At 42.3% G+C, this 27443-nt stretch overlaps 2 protein-coding genes across 3 annotated transcripts in view; both read right to left on the bottom strand.

Annotated features, from left to right (window-relative positions):
• Window positions 1-2006: 2006 nt before the first annotated feature.
• The window catches only part of LOC143714301 (2-oxoglutarate receptor 1-like), a 29215-nt gene continuing 3778 nt past the window's right edge, over window positions 2007-27443 (bottom strand). Inside the window, exons 1-2 of one of the 2 annotated variants that reach the window (XM_077205450.1) lie at window positions 6199-6425; window positions 2007-4163 (exon numbers count right to left, since the gene is read on the bottom strand). In XM_077205450.1, the coding sequence (XP_077061565.1) occupies window positions 3134-4156 (1023 nt within the window). In that variant the 5' untranslated portion in view covers window positions 4157-4163; window positions 6199-6425 and the 3' untranslated portion in view covers window positions 2007-3133. Of the gene's footprint in view, window positions 4164-6198; window positions 6426-27443 lie in introns of those variants that run through there. The other variant, XM_077205451.1, reaches the window with a different exon arrangement.
• On the bottom strand, window positions 3068-26736 carry LOC143714302 (2-oxoglutarate receptor 1-like). Its single transcript, XM_077205452.1, has 2 exons — window positions 25757-26736; window positions 3068-3121 (listed from the first exon to the last, which is right to left on the bottom strand). The coding sequence occupies exons 1-2, from the start codon at window positions 26734-26736 to the stop codon at window positions 3079-3081; spliced, it is 1023 nt and encodes a 340-aa protein (XP_077061567.1). The 3' UTR covers window positions 3068-3078.

Here is a 27443-nt window from a genome sequence, read left to right as displayed (position 1 = left end):
GTCGCAGTGTCATTCCACTTTAAGTTTCAAGGGAGTAAAGTCTGTTTATGCCATTAAGAAAATGGAAATTCTGTCAAATCAATTTTGTTTTAAAGAAATGTTCATTTAAAGAAAAATAACTGCAGAAGTGGAGGAAATAAGTGAAAAGTCCATTAAGAATTTTCCTGCCTCAAAAACCACACTCAGACCAATCAATTAATCTTAACTTGCATATGGGTTTGTAACAAAGCATATGGGAATAGTACAGATTACTAGAGTTTTACAATTAAGTTAAGACATTAAGTAAAGTTAACTAAAAGTTTGAATTAGAATTACTGTTGGATTTTAGCAATAGCGATAGTTTGGTGTATGTACCAACACTCTGAATGCTTTCATGATGGTCAGCATATATTGATCATGTCCCAAAATATTGATACTGACTTTTCATGACATGAATGAGATGTAAAATACCTCAGAATGTGAATTAAAAAAATTCCCATCAAATTCTTACCCACAAAGTTCTATATTCTCTTACCTGCCAACTATAAATTAATTGTGCCATTTTTATTAATTTTTCTTAGTGAATTTTGGGAGAAACATCTAGACCAAGTTTACGATCACATGAAATGTAGTTTATCACAATGGCCTGGTTTCACAGACAGGGCTTAGAATAAACCAGGATTAGGTCTTCATTCAATTAGGGCATTTAAGAAGCTTTTATAAACATGCCTTAGAAAAAAACATTACTGTGTGCATCTTGAGACAAAACAATGGCACTGACATATTTTAAGATATGTTTAAGTCATATCAGTGTAAGTTGCTTTCAGCTTAAACAGCTCAAACATGCATTTTAGTCCGGGAGGCTTAAGCCTTGTCTGTGGGAACGGGGGAATGTATTCTGAGTTATGAAAGAGAAATGTTCTCATGGCGTTGGTTGAAGAAAGAAAGACGTCTCTATTCTCACCGCATTCAAAGGTGGATTGAGAAACAGTTGTTTTTGTGATGTCAATGATTCATGCTATATGCAGCATCACAGAAGACAGTGTGTCAACTTGTTGTGATGTTGCATAATTGTATATTTAGCTGTCACTGGTTACTATATAAAACTTGTCTACACTGAGATTGTGGACAGAGGAATGTCTCCATGCATATAAACTAAAGTCATGATCCACAAACCATCAAACTCTTAACTGCAATTTCCACTGCGGATCTAGAGAAACACCATGTGATTTCATTTCACGGATGTGGACTTCTCATACAGGTATCCGGGAAATCCCGTTTAATTTTTTTCTTAGATTGAATCACCTTGGAGACTAAAAGAGGGTTTATTTACAATAAATATGCTGAAGCTGCTCTTCCTTTTCGTCCAGTCAATGAGAGGCGTTTCCTTGTGTGTGTGAACAACTGATGAAATCTGAGATGATTCATGAGATATTTAAAACAAAGTAAAGTCGATGAGGAACTTAGTCTAATTTGATTTCATAACATAGTTAATCCCTTCCACTAAACTGGTGTAAGTTCTCGTAAAAAATATATATATAAATAATAAATAAAAATTAAAAAACAGTTAAAAACAATCATGTGTGTTAAACTTTTGATTTAATAATCTTCCGTATAATATGTGAATTGTGACCAAACTCCCTTGAAAATTCCCTGATTTGCATCTCAATTGGGTTTTGATGGAGGCTTCACATTTCCTCTTCCTTTACTGTAAAACAGTGCATCTAAACATCAGCTGGAATTCCGTAGAACACTGTTATACAAGAGCAAAGACTATCAAGTGAGCAAATGAAAGTAAAAATGTTCTGAATAAAATAACATCAGTTTGTTTGTTTGGAAGTTTGAGTTTCACTCTGCGGAGTCAATTGTGCCATGAAGATATTATTCAAACACAGTTATGTATATACCTCTGATTTAAATGTTCTACTCTGTACATACCAAAAAGTAAACAATGCAAATGTCTTTTTAAGTACTTTTACTGCTATTAATCTTGAATGGCAAACAAATTACACTAGGCCATCATCATAAAGTCAAGGTTTATGAAGGAAAACAACCACACAATGAATAAAAACAGACATAGGGCCTACAGCTGCCACAAACATATATAGGCTACCATAAATGCACAGGAAGATTGCAATATCATATTTACAGATAAGCTTCATTGTCTGTTTACATCAGGGCAATTTTTTGACCATTGTGGAGCCCATAGGCTATTGACATGCTGAGGGCGACATGGGTGGTTTGTCATGAAATGGCTTTGGGTTTGTAACATGCACATTTATGTTCATGCATTTTGTGAGAGGTCATGACGTTTCATGATGCATTTGCTGGGAATCAAACTCAAGACCTTGGCATTGTTAGCACCAGACTCTGATTGAGCTACATTTTTAATACGATACAATCAGGGCTTGACATTAACTTTTTGCTCACCAGCCACTGTGGCTAGTGGTTTTCCAAAGTTACTAGACACACAGCATTTTCACTGGCCACAATTTTGACATTGATCTCATAATTCAGCAGAAGGTATATAAGGCTGCTGTCACTTTAAGACCTGACACACAGATCCATTATACTGTTACACATGCATTTCCTTTCTCAACTTTTTACATTCACTATAACTGTGTTTACTTGAATACTCGCCAAGACCGACATTTTGACATTATTTGGTGTATATTTAAGCGCAATAAGCAGTGAAAAAGAACTAAATTTAGTGCTGAGAGGCAGCTTTATGCACGCACACTTTGGGTGTGAGCACAAAATCTGCGGGAACAAGTGCAATTATGCACAATATACGCAATCCCATGCTGAAATTCAAGCCCTGTAACACCAACAATATTCATCCGCAGCAAATTAAACGAGTGAGTGAGAGTAGGCGGGTTTGTGTGTAACTCGCTGTCAGAGAGATGAGGGAGAGAGAAAGCGCAACTGGTATTGTGTATCTATTATGTGGAAAATGAGTATTGGAAGCGTTTCAGATATATCAGTATCATATTTATATTCCACAAATGTAAGAAAGTCATACAGGTTTGGAAAGACATGGGAGTTAGTAAATGATGACAGAACGTTAATTTTTAGGTGGAGTATTCCTTCATATATTGGCTATTTCACCGTGGCATTGACTCTGGCTCGTAAGACTGAAACAGTGGCTTGAGTTTCAGCTGCTTTGCTCGTATGTGGTATTGGTCGTGGGTTTGTTGATCACAGCCACTTTAATGATCTCCTTAGTCTTCGACATGAGCTGGTCACATTTGAACAGATCCATGAAGGCCTGCTTAAAGTCCCCCGACAATGTGTAGAGCGGCAGGTTGAAAATGATGTTGATTACAGCGATCGGCCTCGAAATAATGTAGGCGGCATGAACACCACGGTCCAGCATGCAGTCGGTGTCTGGAGTGAGTTTCGTGTAGATTCTCAGAGTTCGTAGTACGTGAAAGGGAAGAAAGCAAACAACAAAGCACGTCAATATCAACACGATGAGTCGCCTTGCTTTAAGCCGTGTCTTGCTTCCCATATGAGGACCCTTCTTTAGCTCTCTAATGATGCGCCAATAGCAAAGACAGACCACGGCCAGAGGAAGCAAATATCCCAGTACGGTCAATGCCCAACCATATGGCCAGGTGATTTCTATTTTGTTGCTCGCAAAGTCCAAGCAGTATGTCTTATTGTCCGTTGGAACTGTGTTAAACACGTTAAAAATAGGACTTAACTCGCCCACCGTCACGACCCAAACCAAGACGCAAGCCAACACACCCCATCGCTTCTGTTTGATGCTGTGCATGTGCGATGGATGCACGATCGCCACGTACCGGAAGATGGCCAGACAGGTGAGGAAGAGGATGCTGCCATAGAGGTTGAAGTGGTACATGAATCGTGCAAAGCGGCACATGACGACCCCCAGCGTCCAGGTGTCATTGAGGACGTAGTAGTAGATCAAGAAGGGCAAGCTGACCATAAAGAGAAGGTCAGTGATGACGAGGTTCACCATGATGATGGTGCTGCTCTTCCAGGGACGAACTTTGAGCACGTAGACCAGCAGAGCAACGATGTTACCCACAACGCCCACGATGAAGATCGCACCGTACGTGACGGGCAGGTAGTAGCGCTTCATGAGATCGTCCACGTCGGTGCAGTTGTGAGTCGAGCTGTTACTCGAGCCGTAGTAAACCTGGCCCGCCATAGTTGTTCTTGAAGAAGGAAAACATATGAACATTGTTAAAGAGCGCACATCATGCAAAGTAGATGTCCTAAAATTGATAGTATTTCAGAGGCTATTCTTGTTCTTGGCATTGAATACCTCAGCAATGTGATAAACATATGTGCGAAACGAAATGCAATGAAAGAAGAAAAGGATCCACATTGTTAACCATATTGTTTCAAAATAGAATGAAGTCATCAAAATACTGAACCCTGATTCAGGACTGTTTAGATGACTTCATTCTATTTTTAAACAATAGAATATATTAATTGAGTGGTTTGGTTTAAATTTTCTAAAGTTTATTCACATAAATGTTGATTAGCGAACATAAACAGAAGGTCAACCAAACCTGCTTGATTCGCACGAACAAACTGCATTGGTTCTTGTGGAAAGATCAATCGTGCTGCGTAACACAAGAACAAACCTCATTGGTTCTCGCACATCAAGCGAACATGCTTGAGCTTTTGGTACCAAAACACGGTGCCAATAGGGAACCGGTTCCGACGTAAACTGTAGTAACGAGACCGAATAAGAACGGATATGTCGGTGTCTGACTCTGTCTTACATGCGCTTCATGAGGCACACACACGCAAGGTCTCTCGCTCTCTCCCTCTCCGCCGTGCGCGCGCTACACGGTTTGGAGCACAGTCCCTGTCTATGCGCGCTCTTGCTCGCTCGCTCTAGATTCCGGGAGATTTTAACTAATTTGCGGGCATCAGGGAGCCGCTATCAATATGCGGGAGACTCCCGGAACTTCCGGGAGACTTGGGATGTCTGCTGATAGCGAGGGGATTAATGAAGATGCCCAAGACAAAACGCTCCAAGGTTTAGCTGCATTTCACATGTAAAATTACGCGTCAGAACGCCCTCTGGGTGTGCCGAATGTCTGAAGCCCATATAGAATCACGCCAATTCATTGGCTGATGGCGTGGGTATCGAAAGCCTAATGGTTCAGAATTCACGTGAATTTGATCGTATCAATAATATTAATTGGAATTTAATAGAATCACGCCAATTCATTGGCTGATGGCACGGGCGCCGCCTCGACGTTCTTACATCGTCATATTCTATTGGCGCGTGAGTCATATGATCCTCAGATTTCTTTGCCGAAAAAGGAAGCTTGTCAGCAGCGTGAGGAGCTTGGCAGCGAACACAGCATCTCGTTCCCTATTCAGAGAACATAGGTTACACCAGTAACCAGATTCACTCAACGCTGCGTAGCTAAGACGCAGTGTGAGAACGAAATACCAAACTCGCCAAACTAAGCGCTGCCATAACTAGTACAATGACCAGATTACTTACATGACTGGTTCAAGCAGAAAAAACATGGGAACCTGGAGCCATTTCGAGATTATACTACTACCCTGATAGTAATCTCTATTAATCTCTCCAGTTTTATTACATTGTTTGATAAAATATTGTTTTATTTGATATTATGTAAATGTGAATTTTTATTTTATATCGGTTTATTTATTATTACCATATGTTACTTGTATTTATATTGTTTAAAGATTTAAGTTAATATTGTGTCCAGTTTGGCCCTGTAAATAAAAGGGTATTATTTTTTGACAAAGTGTGTGCGGTTTTGCTTTAAGTACCGTTTCAAGAACTGTTTAAGCACCGGAACCATTTAAAAAATACCGAGTAGGTATCGGATAAAACCCAACCGATACCCAACCGTACAGTTTGAGTTGATGAATGTTTATATATGAATAAAACTAAATATTTTCATCATATAGGCTATAGCGATCGAGTATCTTCAGACTTTTGGACTAAAACCACAAGCTCTCAGATTTCATAAAAAAGATCTTCATTTGTGTTCCGAAGATGAGCTAAAAATTTACTGGTTTGGAACGACATGAGGGTAAGTTATTAATGCCAAAATCATCATTTTGGAGTTAACTTCCCCCTTAAACAGATGTATTGTTTAAAGGATATGTTTACTGGACAATTACAAAATAATGAAATGCCAGAATACTAGAAGATCTAACAACAATCTGTTTTTAAAAGAGGTGAATACTTACAATGTGGTCTGATGCTCCTCATCCAGCCGCTGGTTCTTCAGAGAAACGAACTGTGAACTGTAAACGCCTGAGCTGATCCTCCCTCTTCTGATGAACAGTTCCTGATGCTAAATGTCTGTCCCATTCATTTGCATTCATGTATGTCACATCAAAACACACAGGCAATATGATCTATCAACACATGATCCTATGGGCGGGATTTAGAGCTGCACTTGTCTGATCTTATCCATAAGATATTTGACAAAAGTGCATTACAGACAAGCCCACGTTAATTCCATTGCTGTCAATGCTTTATTGACACAATTGACCTATTTTAAGATTTTTATCGCTCATCCAAGATGCCAACGATTATTTTGTAGGACAGACAGGTCAGGTGTGGGGGACGAGGAGCAATTATCATACAAGCTCATTATGCAGTTTTACGAGCACTTTGTCAAGAGAAACAAATAATGCTGTCCAGATTGATACATATCCATCCTAAACAGTATTCAAGATCAGAATTAATGCATCCCAAAACGGAAGTTAGTTGACAATATATTGAAAGTGGTACTTGTTATTTCTGGTGAATTTTAAAGTGTGCATCGCTTTTTCCTTTTAGGTTAAAATAAAGCACGATACCAAGGTAATCACTGTAAAAAATTATATGATCAAAAAGTCGTGGAGAAAATCTATCTTAGGGAAAGTGCTCAAATTTAACCTCTGGAGGGAGTAATACCCACACTTAAATAAAAACTGAAACCCTATACAGGCATGATATAATAGGCTATATACAGTACCTGTCAAAAGTTTGGAATTTTTTTTTTTTTAATGCTTTTGAACGAAGTCTCTTCTGCTCACCAAGGCTGTATTACATCACTGTTAAAAGTTTGAGGTAACAACTGTAATATTGTGAAATATTATTACAATTTAAAATAACTTTTTGTTTTGATGTTTTATAACGTTTAATATATTTCTATGATGGTAAAGCTGAATTACAACCTTTCTAAAAGTGTGTGAACTGGTTTCACGACATTGCGTGCCATTGGAAGACTTCCTTCAGCTGTATACAGTGACGTGACATAACATGCTTGTGTGAAAGCAGGAAATAAAACAATGAATACCAGTGAAATGCAGAAATTAAAGGGCACCACACTGTGGGATGGTTATGAATCCACTTAAGCGATGTTGTTTCCGTTTAGCAGTAAATCTGCACAGATTTGTTTGTTTTTTACTTACTGGACAGTATGGTGCGTATAGCAACACTCAATGCTTTCATGATGATCAGCATATTGTCACGGTTTTGGTGTGGGTTGAAGAGGCAAAAGGCTCCAATACAAACGTTTACTAATACTTACTTCCAAACAGGTTGACGGGCAGAAGGTTAACACACAAAAACACCGTAACGTTAACAAGAACCGACCAGGAATGACTGAACTAAGCCAAACTAAATACAACCACAAATCAAACATAATGTGATCACAGGTGACAAGGGTGATGAAGACGAGGAACAGGTGGGTAATTGAGGGAGTGAGTTCAGGTGTGGAGACAAGAAGGATACTGGGAAGTGTAGTGCCGATGAAGACAGAGTGGTGCAGACGATGACTGTGACATAACGCCCCCTTTAAAAAGGCCCGACCTCGTGCCGTAGAACATCAACGGGGTGGGGGGTTGGGCGCCCTCAAGGCTGATTAGAGCAAGGCCTAACAGGGGCAGGAACCCATCAGGGCGGAGCAGGCCGTGCCGTCGGCCAGGGCGGAGCAGGCCGTGCCGTCGGCCAGGGCGGAGCAGGCCGTGCCGTCGGCCAGGGCGGAGATGATTTTTCTGGTGGCCATGGGCCTTTGGGCGGCCACGGCAAGGACCTGTGGCCCCCCCAAAAAAAATTGTGGAGAGTGATAGAGTCATGAAAATGCTCTGGGATAGACTCTGGCTGGGCAGACGGGACGTGAACAGTCTCGGGGCTGGACGGGGCCAGCGGTGAGGGCTCGGGGCTGTACGTCACGCCAGGATGAGATTCGGGGCTCTCGACGACTCCCACAGTGAGGTAGGATCCACAAACCCACAAGGTGCGGTCGATGAACACTACGAAAGAGAGATGAAGATCTCCCAACAGCAGCATCTGGGCGAGTAGATCGTCCATCCCTCTCCAGAACTGCTGTTCGAGCGTTTCCTCATCCCAGCTCACATCCATATAAAGGTTAAGGTAAACCTCCACATATTCTTCCAGCGAGCGACCGTCTTGACATATCCATTCCTCCACCTTCATATTAAATTGGTCGGTTCTTCTGTCACGACTGTGGTGCGGGATGAAGAAGAGGTAGAGTCCAAAGGCTCCAATACATACATTTATTAATATTTACTTCAAAACAGGTCCAAACAGGTTGACGGGCAAAAGGTTAACACACACAAAAACACTGTAACATTAACAAGAACCAACCAGGACTGACTGAACTAAGGCAAACTAAATACAAGCACAAATCAAACATAACAAGGTGATCACAGGTGACATGGACAATAAAGACGAGGAACAGGTGGGTAAATGAGGGAGTGAGTTCAGGTGTGGAGACAAGGAGGATACTGGGAAGTGTAGTGCCGACAAAGACAGAGTGGTGAAGACGATGACTGTGACACATATATTGATCATGTCCCAATATATTTATTATGACTGTTCATGACATGAATGAGCAATGGCATAAAATGGAGAGCATTTGGAGACTGATCTCACTTCAAAAGTCTGAATATGAATTTAAAATTCTGCATCAAATTCTTACCCAAGGCAAGTTTATTTATTTAGCACATTTCATACACAATGGTAATATAAAGTGCTTTACATAGAAGAAATTAAAATATTCAAAAGAAATAAGAATAATTAAAACAGTTTGGAATAAAAAAGAAAGTAAAATAAAGTACAAACAGTCGGACGAACAGTGTGGCACAGTGCTCATTAAGTAAATGCACAGATAAACAGATGTGTTTTGAGTCTGGATTTGAATGTGACTAGGAGTACATCTGATCTCTTCTGAAAGCTGGTTCCAGCTGCACAAAGTTCTATATTCTCACCTGCCAACTATAAATTAATTTTGCCATTTTTATTTATACTTCTTAGTGAATTTTAGGAGGTACGTCTGAGACCAAGTTTATGCTCACATGAAATGTAGTATATCACAAAGGCCTGGTTTCACAGACAGGTCTTAGAATAAACCAGGATTAGGTCTTCGTTCAATTAGGGCATTTAAGTGGCTTTTATAAACATGCCTTAGAAAAAAAACATTACTATGTGCATCTTGAGAAAAAACAATGGCACTGACAGATTTTAAGATATGTTTAAGTCATATCAGTGCAAGTTGCTTTCAGCTAAAACAGCTCAAACTTGCATTTTAGTCCGGGAGGCTTAAGCCTTGTCTATGGGAACGGGGGAATGTATTCTGAATTTTGAAAGAGAAATGTTCTCATGGCGTTGGTTCAAGAAAGAAAGACGTCTCTATTCTCACCGCATTCAAAGGTGGATTGAGAAACAGTTGTTTTTGTGATGTCAATGATTCGTGCTATATGCAGCATCACAGAAGTCAGTGTGTCAACTTGTTGTGATGTTGCATAATTGTATATTTAGCTGTCACTGGTTACTATATAAAACTTGTCTACACGGAGATTGTGGACAGAGGAATGTCTCCATGCATATAAACTAAAGTCATGATCCACAAACCATCAAACTCTTAACTGCAATTCTGCACTGCAGATCTAGAGAAACACCATGTGATTTCATTTCACTGATGTGGACTTCTCATACAGTTAACCAGGAAATCCCGTTTATTTATTTTTAAGATTCAATCACTTTGGAAACTAAACAAGTGTTTATTTACAATAATTATGCAGAAGCTGCTCTTCCTTTCCGTCCAGTCAATGAGAGGCGTTTCCTTGTGTGTGAACAACTGTTGTCACGACATGCACACAAAAAGGTTAGATCCGAGTGCAGTTTTAATGGGGTAATCCATAATCATAAACAGCCAGGAAAAAGGTCAAAATTCACACAGAGACAGTCCAAAATGAGAAAACGAACTCAGACATTAAGACACGCAAACAGACATTAAGCAAGGACTCCATGACAATCACAGAAACAGACAGGGTATAAATAGACAGATACAAACAATGTGAGTGGGAACAGCTGTGTGCAATGATCAGTGGTGAGTTCAGACAAAGGATCATGGGAAATGCAGTTCATGATGAGGTGGTGACGGTAAGGGGAAAGACCTCTAGTGGACAACAAGGGAACACCAACCAGACACTGTGAAATTATCCCTACTCTAAGGAGCAGCTACCAGATGCTCTGAACACAACAAAACAAGAGTCCAGGAGGGAGGTGGAATGGTGGAGGATCAGGGGGAGGGACGGGGGGCCAGGTCCATGGAGGGGAACAAAAATAGGAATGGATGGCTTACAGGTGGAGCAGACAGTCCATCGGGCGGCCAGGGTGGAGTGGACAGTTCATCGAGCGGCCAGGGCGGAGCGGACAGGCCATCGGGCGGCCAGGGCGGAGCAGACAGTCCATCGAGCGGCCAGGGCGGAGCGGACAGGCCATCGGGGGCCAGGGCGGAGCAGAATGTCCATCGAGCGGCCAGGGTGGAGACCTCCCCTCGAGCGGCCAGGGCGGGGACCTCCCCTTGGGCGGGCAGGGCATCCCCTCGGGCGGCCAGGGCGGCCTGCTCGGGGGCGGAGCCGGTAAGGCGGGACGACAGCGGGCTTTTCGGGGACGGCCTTCGGGACGACAGCGGGCTGCTCGGGGACGGCCTCTGGGACGACAGTGGGCTGCTCGGGGACGGCCTTCGGGTCTTGAGGGACGGTGGACGCCGGATTCCTCTTTCTCCCTTTATGGTGGTGAGGTGGTGGTATCGAGCTTACCACCTCTGGGGGTGCTACCGTTTCTTATAAAGGGCATGGCGGCCATCTTGTCAGGAGACACCGGCGTAGATACGACCATCTTATCAGGCGACGCAGACGTAGAATGAGACACGGTGCACGCCTTCATCCTCGCTCCCTCCATTTATGATGGTGAGGAGGTGACATCAAGGTTACCGCCTCTGGGGGGACTGAAGCGTCTTCGGCCGCCTCTGGGGGAGCTACAGTCTCTTACAAGAGCATGGCAGCCATCTTGCCTGGAGAGACGGACATCGCTGGTATTGCCCATTGGCTACGATGATGTAAATATCTGGAAAACCCCGAAAAATCCAGGATTCAAGCCTCTTCATCTCCCACCGAGGCAAAGGGTCAGCAAGGCAATTATTAAAAAGATCCTTGAGAGTAGAATCATTATAACCCTTGCCCGTTGAGAGAGAAAAAAATGTCTGGGACAGACAACCCACCGTCTGGTGGGGCCATTAAATTTCGGACTCGTCCCCTCCTCTCCTTCTCAGTGTTAGGGGGAAGGATACGAAACCCCATACTGCTGGATCTATTCATTGTGGTGGAGTCCTTCTGTCACGACATGATTTGATCCAAGAGCAGTTTTAATGGGGTAATCCGTAATCATAAACAGCCAGACAAAAGGTAAAAATCCATACAGAGACAGTCCAAAACGAGAAACAAACCAGAAATAGGGATGGATGACGCGAAACAGTCGTTCGGAAGCTTTGAGAGATCCTGAAGCGCAGATGTTTCGAAACACTGATCCGAAGCGTGATTCAAAACACCCATGTCACGTGACTACAGCTAAATAAAGCTTCTGAGTGTTTCGACAGGTGGCGTGCTCCGCCGATTCAGCGTTTGATTGACAGGGTCGGGAACAGACCACACAATCGCATATCTGTATAAAAAGTGAAGTCAACTCATCTTGACCTCGTGGGTTTTTGTGAGAGGATTTTTTCAAAGTCTGGAGAAATTATCTGTTAAAAAAAGTAGGCTAAGTCCTTCCAAAGAAGAGAAATTAATATTTTTCATAAGAATCTCTAAAAAAGTGAGACATTGTGGCTTGATGTATTTTATTAATATTCATTTTTCAGGACCAAAATAACATTCTGCACAGTGAGGTGCCTACAGGTTACAAGCTTCACATATTAAAAAAATAGCTACAATAATCAAAAAAACATTTTTTAATGGCTCGTTGTCAAGGTTGTTTCAGATCAATACCTGCAAGTGACCACTAGGTGTCACCGTTGAGACGGGTGTCGGATTGATTCGAGGCCTCGACACAATATGGTACATTTGGTTCAACAGTTTCGTTGCTTCACGAAGCCTCGATCTGCCCACAACTAACCAGAAAACGAACTCAGAAGTGCAAACAGACATTAAGCAAGGACTCCACGACAATCACAGAAACAGACAGGGTATAAATAGACAGGTACAAACAATGTGAGTGGGAACAGCTGTGAGCAATGATCAGTGATGAGAACACCAACCAGACACTGTGACACTTAGATGTTTCATGAGATATGTAATATAAGGTAAAGTCGATGAGGAACTTTGAACCCGCCCTATTTTCCATCTTATTAGGGTTTCATGGAGGCTTCACATTTCCTCTTCCTTTACAGTAAAACATCCAAACATAAACATCAGCTGGAATTCCGTAGAACACTGTTATACAAGAGCAAAGACTATCAATTGAGCAACTGAGAGTAAAAATGTTGTGAATAAAATAGCATCAGTTTGTTTGTTGAGATATTATTCAAATACAATTACCGTTTTTTTTTTATGTAGTACTAATGTACAGTGCCGTAGCAACGAATCACGGGCCCTATGGAATAGGGTTGTACGTCCGATAGACGATAGTTTCGTGTATCAACGATATTCTGAGATTTCGCCGATGGCAGATGCCTTTGATGATATCAATACGATAATTGGCTCGTTTTACCATGAACGTATTAAATTATTATTAGCAGTATTATAATTATAAAGCTAGTATTGCTATTAAATTAATATTAGGAACTACAATTCATTTGCCTTGCCTAGATTCATAACGACATCACCCCATGGCCTAACACTTGCGACAACACCGACACGCGCGTATGAGGACACTTAGAAAATGTTTTTAAAACAGAATAAAAAACTAGGCCTACATCCCACTTCAAAATGAATTGCAAGGTGATCCATTCACAAATTGTCAAGAGTGCTTGTTTTAACAGACGCATATCTTAAACAAATCAAGATGAAAACGGCATCGTTGTTCGTCAGTATTTTGTTTCCATAGCACATTAACAAAAAGTTTTATAAATAAAGATAAAAGATAAATAATAATAATATCACTAAAATTATATAGGCCAGTATTGTTCACGAACACAGCACAACTCCATCTGTGAAAATCAAAAGCAGCTTCAAACACTTGTTTAACAAGAAATATTCTTCAAATGTTTTCACTGTCATCATATAGGTCCACAAGAGAAATATTAAGCCAGTAAATTAAGATAGTCGCTATATCGTTATATCCAACGTCGTCTCTGAGAGAACGCGGCGTTAATGTAGCGACAGCCGAAAGCTCAATCCGTTTCTACTTTCACTTTCAGAGAATGAGTGCGTTTACATGCACGTTCTTACCCCGATTATTCTGAATAAACTGACAATGCATGTGGTCATGTAAAATGCATTAACCTGTCCCTGTAGCCATCATCCCATGACCTATTGATCACACTTTTTTTTATAAATAATTGTGTACAACTATATATAGCACTAGAAAATTGATAGAAAAATGGTTGTACTGTATAGAGTATAACAATGATATTTATATATGATTTTAATTAGAGCACCCCATTAGACATAAAAATTACAGTTTAACAATATTTAATTAGAGTGCTTTGTATTCCAAACTATTTAACAGTGTAGATACCACTACAAAAAATTTTTTATTGTCTTATTGTAAAAATGTTACAAGTGTGTTGGATTTGTAGTTGAAGCACGACCTGCTCGTCAGGTTCTTTAGGGGGGTGAGGCGGGTGAGGCCCGTCCCTTGTCGGCTTGCTGCGCCCATGGTTGCGCTCATGTCTCCAGAGTGAAAAACCTGTTGAGTCTTCTGTCACCCTTGGCAGCAGGACGTGGCAGAACGTATGTTGCCAGGGCTATATCCCACTGAATCCTTGAGAACCGGGTCTAGTTGGAGTAGCACATGTGTGACCCTGCGGGGATCCCATATATTGCTTTTTTTCCATGATTGCTCCTAAACGGAAGCCTGGGTCCTTCCCTTGGGAGAACCCAACCCATATCTTCGGGGATCGGTGTCACCCCCAGGGACGTGCACAGGGGGGTTGCACAGGTTGCCCGGGCAACTGCCCATATGCCCTTCTCGACTCACGTTGCCCTTCTGAGGGAGAAAAATAAATAAACAAATAAATCGTACAATGGATGCAGAATTTCACGTAGGCCTAGATAAAAAAAAATCGCAAAGCGTCATTCACTTCCATTAGGACATCTAAGTCAGTAGGGGAAGGGCTAACTCTGTTTACGTGGCTGCAGCGCTGCACGTGACCGGTGTAGTAATCGATTATGTTCCCTACCGGAATTCCTGTTCCCTTTACGCAATCATACTACAAATCCTGCGTAGTTGCCCAGTTACCATACGTACCATCAGAACTGAATACGAGCAAGAAGCACAACTGAATGTACGGGAAGCCAAAAGGTTAAAAAAGGATAGTATTTTTTCCCGAAATCTAAGCGTTTTTTAAAAATTATTTTATTAGAAGCGAGTTTTTCCCCATCTGTCAAATCAATCCAGATTATTTATTTTCAAATTTAAGCCCTTTTTTCAGGTCAGAGCAACTGCCCCTCAAGATTCCTGTGCACGTCCCTTGTCACCCCAGCAATTTCATATGCAAACAACCCCACGAGGTTAGTCCATATGTAATCTCCATATGACTCCTTTGGGGAAGGATGTGGCTACTTCTGCAGTGTTCCTTTTCCAATCGTCGGAAGTCGTGAGTCGGAACAGCAGTGATAGACTTCTCTGTGTAAGCCCTGTCCCATCAGGTAAGAGGGAGTAGGAGGTATACACAGAGCGCTGGATGGGGTCAGCAGTTGTGGCACTGTGGTGCGGGATTCCAATTCGTTGGTCACTAACGTGGCGTCGAAAGTGAATAACTGAAAGGGAACGTCTCAGTTATGTATGTAACCCTTGTTGGAGACGTTACATCCCGTCGCCACATCTGCTGTACCCCGCTGCGGCAGCCAGGTCACCGGCTCAGGTCTCATACCAATGTGAATTGGCTCATTTTAGTTACACTCGAAGTAGATTGGCCTATCTAGTGGTGAAGTATGTCTCGAGACCGGTCTTGGCCACTTTTACGTGGTCTTGGTCTTGTCACGGCCTTGACGGTCTTTGGTCTTGGTCTTGTCTTGGTCTCGGACCTCTCGGTCTTGTCTATAGGTCTCGCTGTCTCAGACCGACATAGTGGTCGGGGGATTTAGCAATACAATCTACAATTTCCACGACGACACAACGTTCGATAATGCAATGAGCAATTTTTTTCTCATCAAAACAGATTATGTTAATCAGTGGTTGTATATCAAGCAGGGACACTATGTACATTATGTTTTGTGATTTCACCAGAACGAATAGAGAGTACACTAGCAGTGTTGTGCCAGAATGCCTTCATTGAACGATAGTTCATGAACTCGTTCATATTTTGGGCGAACGTGAACTGAACGTACTGTATTACTGCCTGGTGAACGTTACTGTGAACTTGTTCATTCTGGTGTCTGTGAACGGCGCGCGGCGCGCTCTCAGATTAACTTCGTTCAATAGGGCGCCAGATTTCGATAGAGCCTTCCAGGTGAAAACCCGGCTAAAATACACCGTAAACAGGCCTTATAATATGTAGCGGGAAAAATACCCAATCTGGCAACACCAGCCACCAGCGTCGCACAAAATGCAGCAAGGAAGCGTCGTATGATCATTTAAACAAGTTTTATGACAAGGTCGGTGAGGATGGGAAAAATCGTACATTTCTGTTCAAACTTTGCCCACCGATAACATAATTGCTGTCTGTAGTTCTATATGGGCTGTGGCAATCATTTTGAAAAATAATAGCTTGCAGCAACATATGGAAAAAAAAAAGAACTATTGAATGAACTAGTTAAACATTTTAAAATTTAAAATTTGTGAACTGAACTTTATACTAGTTCATGTAGAAAGTGAACTTTCCCAACACTGTACACTAGTCTTTTTTTTTCTTCTTGGTCTCGGTCTTGGTCTCGACTTGGTCTGTCTTGGTCTTGGTCTCGGTACCCTCTGGTCTTGGTAGTGTCTTGGTCTCGGTTTAGGCGGTCTTGACTACAAGTCTACTGTCTAGCGAGATTCCTATTCGTCGGTCATCCGACGTAATGTCTACGTTCCCTCCTTTAGGGAACGGGGGGTTACATTTGTAACAGAGACGTTTTCCATATTTACATTTTAACTCTAAAGATTTTTCACACACTTTTCGTGTTACGTCTGTGTTTAGAGTATGATAAGAGTGTTATGTAGAACTAAGTTGTTTCTTGTAATGTAGGCGGCATGAACACCACGGTCCAGCATGCAGTCGGTGTCTGGAGTGAGTTTTGTGACACCAGCATGTGTCCAAATTTCAATCTTAACCGTTCTATTTCATCAGAAACGATCTTAAAAAAGGGCTTTAAGTGTAAAATATCGAACTTGTCTTTTAAATAAAAACTGAAACCCTATACAGGCATGATATAATAGGCTATATACAGTATCAGTCAAAAGTTTGGAATTTTTCTTTTTTTTATATGCTTTTGAAAGAAGTCTCTTCTGCTCACCAAGGCTGTATTACATCACTGTTAAACGTTTGAGGTTTGCATTTATTTGGTCAAAAATACATTAACAACTGTAATATTGTGAAATATTATTACAATTTAAAAGAACTTTTTTTTGTTTTGATGTTTTACAAAATGTAATATATTTCTATGATGGTAAAGCTGAATTTTCAGCATCATTGCAACCTTTCTATATGTGTGTGAACTGGTTTCACGACATCGCGTGCCATTGGAGGACTTCCTTCAGCTGTATACAGTGACATAATATGCTTGTGTGAAAGCAGGAAATAAAACAATCAATACCAGTGAAATGCAAAAATGAATTGGCACCACACTGTGTGATGGTTATGAAACCACTTGCGCGTTATTGTTTCCGTTTAGCAGTAAATCTGCACAGATTTGTTTTTTGTTTTGTTTTTGTTTTTTTACTTACAGGACGTTATGGTGCGTATAGCAACACTCTCAATACTTTCATGATGATCAGCATATATTGATCATGTCCCAATATATTTATTATGACATGAATGAGCAATGACATAAAATGGAGAGCAAATTTTTCTCTTGAGTGATCTCACTTCAAAGTCTGAATTTAAAAATCTCCCATCAAATTCTTACCCAAGGCAAGGCAGGGCAAGTTTATTTATATAGCACATTGTATACACAATGGTAATATAAAGTGCTTTACATAGAAGAAATTAAAATATTCAAAAGAAATAAGAATAATTAAAACAGTTTGGAATAAAAAAGAAAGTAAAATGCAGTGCAAACAGTCGGACGAACAGTGGCACAGTGCTCATTCAGTAAATGCACAGATAAACAGATGTGTTTTGAGTCTGGATTTGAATGTGACTAGGAGTACATCTGATCTCTTCTGAAAGCTGGTTCCAGCTGCACAAAGTTCTCTTTTTTCACCTGCCAACTATAAATTAATTTTGCCATTTTTATTTATGCTTCTTAGTGAATTTTAGGAGGAACATCTGACACCAAGTTTATGCTTGGCAGCCTGCCTGACAGACATTTCTGGCTGGATGAAGGACCACCACCTTCAACTAAACCTTGCGAAGACAGAGCTACTTGTAGTCCCGGCCAACCCAACACCTCATCACAACTTCTCCATTCAGCTAGGCTCATCATCCATAACTCCATCAAGGTCAGCTAGGAACCTTGGGGTTGTAATTGATGATCAGTTCAAATTCACAGACCACATTGCTAGAACTGCCCGGTCCTGCAGATTTGCCTTGCACAACATTAGGAGGATCAGGCCCTTCCTTACAGAGCATGCTACACAACTCCTTGTCCAAGCACTTGTTTTATCCAGACTGGACTATTGTAATGCTCTCCTGGCTGGTCTTCCAGCTTGCTCAGTCAAACCTCTACAATTGATCCAGAATGTTGCAGCCAAAGTACTCTTTAATTAGCCAAAGAGAGCACACGTCACTCCTCTCCTCAAAAAATTGCTCTGGTTGCCAGTTGCCGCTCGCATTAATTCAAGTCACTGACGTTTGCCTACAGAATAACCACTGGCACTGATCCCTCTTACCTAAACTCATTACTTCAGACTTATGTGCCATCCAGAAACTTGCGCTCTGCTAGCGAATGTCGTCATGTGGTATCATCTCAAAGAGACACAAAATCTTTCTCGGACCTTTACCATGACTGTTCCCTGTTGGTGGAATGATCTGCCTAACTCAACCGGAGCTTCTGAGTCTGTAGCCACTTTCAAGAAACTTCTGAAGACGTATCGGCAGCACTTGATCCAGTAATACTAACACTTTCTCTTCTCTTCTATTCTATTCTACTATTTTAAAAAAAACTGCGTTAAATTAAACTGAGAGGGGTCATAGCACTTACGTATTGTTGTCCTACTGTTAGTTTAACTGGTTCTATTGTTCTCATTTGTAAGTCGCTTTGGATAAAAGTGTCTGCTAAATGAATAAATGTAAATGTAATGCTCACATGAAATGTAGTATATCACAATGGCCTGGTTTCACAGACAGGTCTTAGAATAAACCAGGATTAGGTCTTCGTTCAATTAGGGCATTTAAGAAGATTTTATAAACATGCCTTAGAAAAAAACATTACTGTGTGCACCTTGAGACAAAACAATTGCACTGACATATTTTAAGATATGTTTAAGTCATATCAGTGTAAGTTGCTTTCAGCTAAAACAACTCAAACTTGCATTTTAGTCCGGGAGGCTTAAGCCTTGTCTGTGGGAACGGGGGAATGTATTCTGAGTTATGAAAGAGAAATGTTCTCATGGCGTTGGTTCAAGAAAGAAATACATCTCTATTCTCACCGCATTCAAAGGTGGATTGAGAAACAGTTGTTTTTGTGATGTCAATGATTAATGCTATATGCAGCATCACAGAAGTCAGTGTGTAAATTTCTTGTGATGTTGCATAATTGTATATTTAGCTGTCACTGGTTACTATATAAAACTTGTCTACACGGAGATTGTGGACAGAGGAATGTCTCCATGCATATAAACTAAAGTCATGATCCACAAACCATCAAACTCTTAACTGCAATTTGCACTGCAGATCTAGAGAAACACCATGTGATTTCATTTCAATGATGTGGACTTTGCATACCGTAAACCATAAACGGGAAATCCCCTTTAATTGTTTTCTAAGATTTAGTCACCTTGGAAACTAAACAAGTCTTTATTTACAATAAATATGCAGAAGCTGCTCTCCTTTTCGTCCAGTCAATGAGAGGCGTTTCCTTTTGTGTGTGTGTGTGTGTGTGTGTGTGTGTGTGTGTGTGTGTGTGTGTGTGTGTGTGTGTGTGTGTGTGTGTGTGTGTGTGTGTGTGTGTGTGTGTGTGTGTGTGTGAGAACAACTGATGGAATCTGAGATGATTCATGAGATATTTAATATAAGGTAAAATCGATGAGGAACTTTGAACACGCCCTATTTTGCATCTTATTATGGTTTAATGGAGGCTTCACATTTCCTCTTCCTTTACGGTAAAACATCTAAACATAGATGTTAAGGGTTGGGGGTTCCAACATTGGGCTCCCCCCAACAGCCGTATGTCGATCGCTACATCGAAGGGTGAGCCTGACTTTTTTCACACCATGGCTGTGCTGCCTCATTCAGGAACCGGATCGTTGTCCGAGTTAATGAGAAAGGACGCCTATGTTTTCCCAGGTCGCAGAGACGATCGGGCTCATGTTGGAATCCTCCACCGTGTCCTGAGCCCTCGAGGCTGGAAGATTGGCTTCTTGGGACGGATTTCAGCTCCCCGCCCCGATGACTTTCTATCCGGAGGTGCATGAAGAGATCTCTTAGTCGCGGACGGCACCTTTTACTGCCCGAAACCAACCTAGTAGTTCTTCCCTCCTTACCACCCTTGATGGCGGGGCCGCTAAAAGGATTACACATCAATTTCCCCTCGGAATGGGCTGTTGCTATGTAACTGTGCCCTAACTCCACCTCACGGGGGAATCTGTGTCTCCCTTCCCTGGCCTGTGAGCACTAGTCTGGTCTAACCGGCGAGGCTTATCAGGCCTGTGGGGAAGCTGCGTCTGGCCAAGGCACTGACGAGGGTGGTCACGATCCAGAAGTTCAAGAAGAACTTCATACCATGACAGACCTCGCGTTTCAAGCGACGAAGGTTGCTGGGCGGTCTCTTGAGTCGTGCGATGTCCACTCTAGTGGTCCAGGAATGCCATCTCTGGCTGTGTCTGTCCGACATAAGGGGTACCGACAAAGTCAGGATTCTTAATTCCCCATGTCTTTGTCCGGCCTCTTCGGCGACGCGGTCGAGAAACTATGCCCAGCAGTTCTCAGCTGTACAGAAGCAGACTGAGACTATCAGCCTCATCGCCGAGGGCTCCCCCCTGCTTTCATCCCTGCTCCCGCGCTGCAGCAGCAGCCTTCTAAACAGCGCAGCGGAGCCGGTTGCAGGCAGGGTACCCAGCCCATCCAGGCCCCTCACCAAGCAGAACAGCAAGAGCTAGAGGCCCTGAGACAGGCAACCCAGAGATGGAAGGGACTGCTCGCAAGGAGACGGTAACCTTACCTCTCCTTCCCCTGGGGGAGGGCTCAGACGCCGCTGCGGGCCGCCTCGAAATGAGATCCCCCCCGGGTCCCTGCATTCCACCTTGCTGCCCCACTGCGGGTATGCATACCATCCTTTTGGTCCCGCTTGTACAGTCTCTGAGAGCCTGGTTAGTGCTCCCCAGCCCATCTCGCTGAATCATGCGGACCATCGGCTATGTGATTCAGTTCACCCGCCGTCCCCCCAAGTTCAGAGGTGTCCAGTTCACTTTAGTGAAAGCTGTTGATGCTCATGTCTTGCAGAGAGAAATCACAGTCCTACTGGCGAAGGACGCAATAGAGAAGGTCCCTGCTGCCGATATAAAGACAAGGTTTTACAGCACCTACTTCAATGTACCCCAGAACAGCAGTGGTTTACAATCGATCTTGGACCTGTGAGTTTTGAATCTGAGCCTTCAAAAGCTACCATTCAAATGTGTCCGTCCCCAAGATTGGTTTGCAGCAATCGACCTGAAGGACGCGTACTTTCATGTCTCGATTGGCTCGAACATCAAGATGGACCTCCTGAGAGGGCGACTTCACGGAGCACTCAGAGTCAAATTATTGGTTTGTCTATTTCTTGTTATTTTGCGCTACGCTACGGTGACAGAAGGGTCAGTAAATGGTATTTACGACCGGGCGGCTCTATTATGCCTAAGAGAGTGCAGTCTTTTCGGACTCTTAGACACAACCAGCTTAGCCTCTATCCAGAGCTAGCGAGAGACGGCGATAAGACGTTAGGCCGACACCCGGACAACAACAGGCCCAGGCGGAGACGCGGCAGACGGGGAGGGGCCGAACGAAGACTCCGGCGATTGGTTAGCAGTGGAAAGTTAGCCCTCCCGGTCATATTGTTTGCTAACGTCCAGTCTCTGTTAAACAAGATGGATGAGCTCCGGGCTCGGATCTCCATGCAAAGGGACTTACAGGACTGCTCCATGCTGTGCTTCTGTGAAACATGGCTGGGGGAAAGGACACCTAACGAGGCGATAGACCAGATGGCTACACGGCCTTCAGGGAGGACCGGAGTGCAGTGGATAGCGACAAGACCCGTGGCGGAGGAAAGGCCTTCCTCGTTAAACAGACTTGGTGTACCGACTGTAAACTTATTTCTAAATCTTGCTCTGAGAATGTGGAGTTTCTAACTTTGAAGCTACGGACGTTTTATTTACACAGAGAACTGCAATGCATTATTGTGAGTGTTGTGTATATTCCCCCCTCCGCCAAAGAAGAGGTTGCACTTAGTGAGCTACATGACATGATCAATAAGCATGAAAAAAATTATCCTGATGCTGCTTTTAATGATTTTAGAGATTTAGCTGCTTTTGGAGATTTTAATCACTGCAACCTCAAGAAAAACTTGCCAAAACTGTATCAGTTTGTGACTTTTCCGACTAGAGAAAATAAGATACTGGACCACTGCTATAGCAACATTAGAAATGCCTTTATAGCTGAACCAAACCCCCATTTTGGCAAGTCTGACCATCTGGCAATCCGGCTTAAGCCCATATACATCAAGAGGTTTAAGGCACAGCCAGTCACAATAAAAACTGTTAACACCTGGACTGACAGCGCACAGGCTAACCTGCAGGGTTGTTTAGAGGCCACAGACTGGAATATCTTTAAGGAGGCTACAGATGATATCCATGAATACACAGAGACTGTGAGTGACTACATCAGTTGGTGTACATCTACATGCGCACCTTCAAGAACTGTGCGTGTGTTTCCAAACCAGAAACCTTGGTTTAATAGAAATATAAAGCAGAAGATCAGGAAAAGGCAGGAAGCTTTTAAGTCAGGAGACCAAAGGGAGTACAAGAAAGCCCGGTATGAGCTACAGAAATCCATCAGAGCTGCAAAGAGGGCGTATTCCAAAAAACTTGAAGGTTTTTATTTTGGTAACAACACACGCAGTATGTGGCAAGGGATCCAAGCAGTCACAAACTATAAGAAAATAATACAAGCCACAGACCCCCTGGATGCCACCCTCCTAGACAGCCTTAACAACTTCTACACCAGGTTTAATAGAATGAACACAGACACCCCTTTAAAATTCCACTGTAAACCCACGGACACTGTTTTTCAGGTGACACCCACACAGGTTCGGAAAGCTCTGAGGCAGATGAACCCCCACAAGGCCGCTGGACCAGACGGCGTCCCTCCCAAAGTCTTGAAGGCCTCTGCAGAACAACTCACTGGCGTGTACGTAGACATTTTCAACCTGTCTCTAAACCAAGCAGTAGTCCCCCGTATTTTTAAATCCTCCATTATTGTACCAGTTCCAAAAAAGACAAATCCATCTACCATGAATGACTTTAGGCCAGTGCCACTCACGTCAGTAACCATGAAGTGCTTAGAAAAACTGGTTCTCACACACATCAATCACATGGTCCCGGGCACGATCGACCCCCTCCAGTTTGCCTACCGTCCCAACCGCTCAGTGGATGACGCAGTGGCCACTGCTCTACACCCCATCTTGCAACACATGGACAGCAGAGGAACATATGTCAGAATGCTGTTTCTAGATTATAGTTCGGCTTTTAATACCATTCGCCCGGGTAGGCTGACTGAGAAGCTGACAGACCTCGGTGTCCCGACTCCCACCTATAACTGGATCCTGGATTTCCTGATTGACAGACCACAGGTGGTGAGGATGGGAAAGAGGGTGTCCACAGAGCTTATCGTCAGCACAGGATCACCACAAGGCTGCTGCATTAGTCAAAAACTATTCACCCTGTATACACACGATTGTGTCTCCACCCAGGACAATACCATCATTATTAGGGGGGGGGGGGGGTAGAGTCGAGCTACAGGAGTTTGGTGAACGACATTCGTGCCTATGGTGAGGTGAATGACCTATGCCTTGACGCAGACAAGACAAGAGAAGTAATTATGGACTTCAGGAAAAATCCACCCCCCCTGCAGTACCTTATCATCAAGGGGACTGAGGTGGACAGGGCTGACAGTTACACACAGACAGAGAGGAAGGCTCTGCAAAGAGTCATAAAGACTGCAGAGAGGATTATTAGAACAGAACTCCCCTCCATGGACAAAATCTACACACAGCGTTGTCAGAAAAGAGCAGAGAGAATTATCAGGGACACATTACATCCAGCTCACTCCCTACTCACACACAAAACTTGTACATATAATCTCAGGTACAGACGAGCGGACAGCATTATCACAAAAAGAAAATGGTTTTATAAGAGCTTTTTCCCAGCTGCAGTGAGACTCTTGGCCAAAAAAAAATGAACTACTGTCTCCAGGGCCTGTGAAATATAACTGTGCAATACACCTGTGCATCTTATTTATTTATTTAATTATAATGTAACTGTGCACTATAATATATTATATCATACCAGGTTTGTCTCTGGGGGCCTGGGCAATATGCAATATGAAATATACTTTTGCAATTTATAAATGCAAACTTACATTTTTGAATGGGTTTGTGCAATTTATTTATAATGTATATGTTCTGTGTGTCTTTTTAAACTTGACCTGACTCTCTGAGTAACAACAGCACAAGAGTTCCTACTGTTTGTGCGTTAAAACAAATGGCAAATAAAGTTCTTGAATCTTGAATGAATCGACTCTTCCTTGACACAGGCCGTCTCTGCGCTTTGCCATCGAATGTTGAACATATCAGTACAAAGTCCTACCCTTCGGGCTGCTGCTGTCTCCCTGCGTGAGATGCAGACTCCCGAGCAGCAAGCATCTATTTACACAGAATAAACAGCGGTATCGCTGTCGTCTCACTCAAACAATATTGTTTCTCACTTGGTCTCTTTGAAAAGAAATTTTTGAGGAATTGTTTTCCCTTACTATGTTTACTTTCCACTCCTCCTCTTTCTGCCTGATCTTTGTTCGAACAATGCACACTGGGGCGGCACGACTCGAAGAACACCACACTAAGATGACTGCTCCTCTCCGGCAAGTCTGCTTTCCCTCCCTTAGCGTTTTGTAACGTTTCTAGACAACCAATCAAATTATGCAAATTGCATGCATGCTGTGCTTGTGGGAGGCGCCTACACAGGCCTCGTCCCAAATGGCACAGTTCATATGCACTTTCGGTCTTGTGGGCTTACAATGGCTTCCCCCCCCCCCCCACTAATGATGCCCCTGCTACTGTACATTCCAAAAAATAAACAATGCAAATGCTGTTACTTTTACTGCTGTTAATCTTGTATGACAAACAAATTACCTTACACCATCATCATAAAGTCATGATTATGAAGGAAAGCAAGCACACAGTGAATAAACACAGACATACAGCTGCCACAAATACCATCAATGTACAGGAGTAATGCAATGCCATCTTTACAGATTTGCATCATTGTTTGTTTACATCAAGGCCATTTTGACCATAGTGGCGCCCATAGGCTATTGACATGTTGGTTAGTTAGATGCATATTTATGTTCATGCATTTGTCAGATACACCTTTATTCAAACTTACTTGCATTTAGTCATTTCATGCATTAACTTCATGTTAACACCAGGCTCTAGTGGTTGAGCTACATTTCCAGTATAAAACCACTTGAGGCTGTACATTCAGGTGATTATTTTATGATTAAGGGGGTTTAGACTATTTTCTTGGCCTGGTGCTTAAGAATATCCCTTAATATTATAAGACGTTCTAGAAAAATATATATTATATATAATAGGTTACATATATCAAATATCAACTTTTATATTCCACAAAAGTGAGAAAGGTTTCATACAGGTTTTTGAAAGACATGGGATTTAGTAAATGATGACTAAACATTAATTTTTAGGCGGATTATCCCTTCATATATTGGCTATTTCACAGTGGCATTGACTTTCAGCTGCTTTGCTCGTATGTGGTATTGGTCGTGGGTCACATTTGAACAGATCCATGAAGGCCTGCTTAAAGTCCCCCAACAACGTGTAGAGCGGCAGGTTGAAAATGATGTTGATTACAGCGATCGGCCTTGAAATAATGTAGGCGGCATGTACACCACGGTCCAGCATGCAGTCGGTGTCCGGAGTGAGTTTCGTGTAGATTCTCAGAGTTCGTAGTACGTGAAAGGGAAGAAAGCAAACAACAAAGCACGCCAATATCAACACGATGAGTCGCCTTGCTTTAACCCGTGTCTTGCTTCCCATATGAGGTCCCTTCTTTAGCTCTTTAATGATGCGCCAATAGCAAAGACAGACCACGACCAGAGGAAGCAAATATCCCAGTATGGTCAATGCCCAACCATATGGCCAGGTGATTTCTGTTTTGTTGCTCGCAAAGTCCAAGCAGTATGTCTTATTGTCCGTTGGAACTGTGTCAAACATGTTAAAAATCGGACTTATCTCGCCCACCGTCACGACCCAAACCAAGACACAAGCCAACACGCTCCATCGCTTCTGCTTGATGCTGTGCATGTGCGATGGATGCACGATCGCCACGTACCGGAAGATGGCCAGACAGGTGAGGAAGAGGATGCTGCCATAGAGGTTGAAGTGGTACATGAATCGTGCAAAGCGGCACATGACGACCCCCAGCGTCCAGGTGTCATTGAGGACGTAGTGGATAAAGAAGAGCAAGCTGACCATAGAGAGAAGGTCAGTGATGATGAGGTTCACCATGATGATGGTGCTGCTCTTCCAGGGACGAACTTTGAGCACGTAGACCAGCAGAGCGATGATGTTACCCACAACGCCCACGATGAAGATCACACCGTACATGATGGGCAGGTAGTAGCGCTTCATGAGATCGTCCACTTCGGTGCAGTTCTCAGTCGAGCTGTTACTCGAGCCGTAGTAAATTTTACTCTGCATTAGTTGTTCTTGCAGAAGGAAAACATACAATCATTGTTAAAGAGCGAACATCATGCAAAGTAGAAATTTATAGTATTTCAGAGACTGTTCTTGTTCTCGGCTTGGCGTTGAATACCTCAGCAATGTGATAAACAGAGATGCAATGAAAGAAGAAAAGGACCCACACCAAGTTGCTGTCAGTTTCCGTGTTAAATTTAATAGTGTCAACCATATTTTTAAAATAGAATGAAGTCATTCTTCGAGTCACTTAAACTATCTTTAAACATTATAGCTGACTAAATTAAATTTAACGTGGGAATTGAAAGTCTAATTATAATTGGGTACTTTTTAGTTTATATATTTATAGTTATAGTTATTGAACAAATTGTACATCTTCGAAGAGGCGGTAATGTTGAACGTAGACTTCTACAGAGAGATTGTTTATGGATTTTTGACTTGAAGTTGCGGTTTGAAAGGAATTTACCCTGAATTGTTTTCTGTAAATATATTTTTGTGGCTTGATATAAAAACTAATTTGGAAAATGATTAACAATGATGATATTGCCGAAAAACATGTTAATTACTTAAAAAGTTTATATAAGATGGGTTGTGTAATGCACTTAAACATAATGTAAAAATATATAAACTACACCATTTGTATTAATTTTATTAATATAGCCTAAAATTTGTTGTATATTTGTTTACAACATTAGTAGGAATATTTTAAA

Source organism: Siphateles boraxobius, unplaced genomic scaffold (genome assembly GCF_051911475.1).
Source record: "Siphateles boraxobius isolate OS27281-9 unplaced genomic scaffold, OSU_SipBor_1 53, whole genome shotgun sequence".
Taxonomy (NCBI): Eukaryota; Metazoa; Chordata; class Actinopteri; order Cypriniformes; family Leuciscidae; genus Siphateles; species Siphateles boraxobius.
The sequence above is the reverse complement of the archived record's forward strand: the minus strand, read 5'-3'. Positions and strand labels throughout refer to the sequence as shown.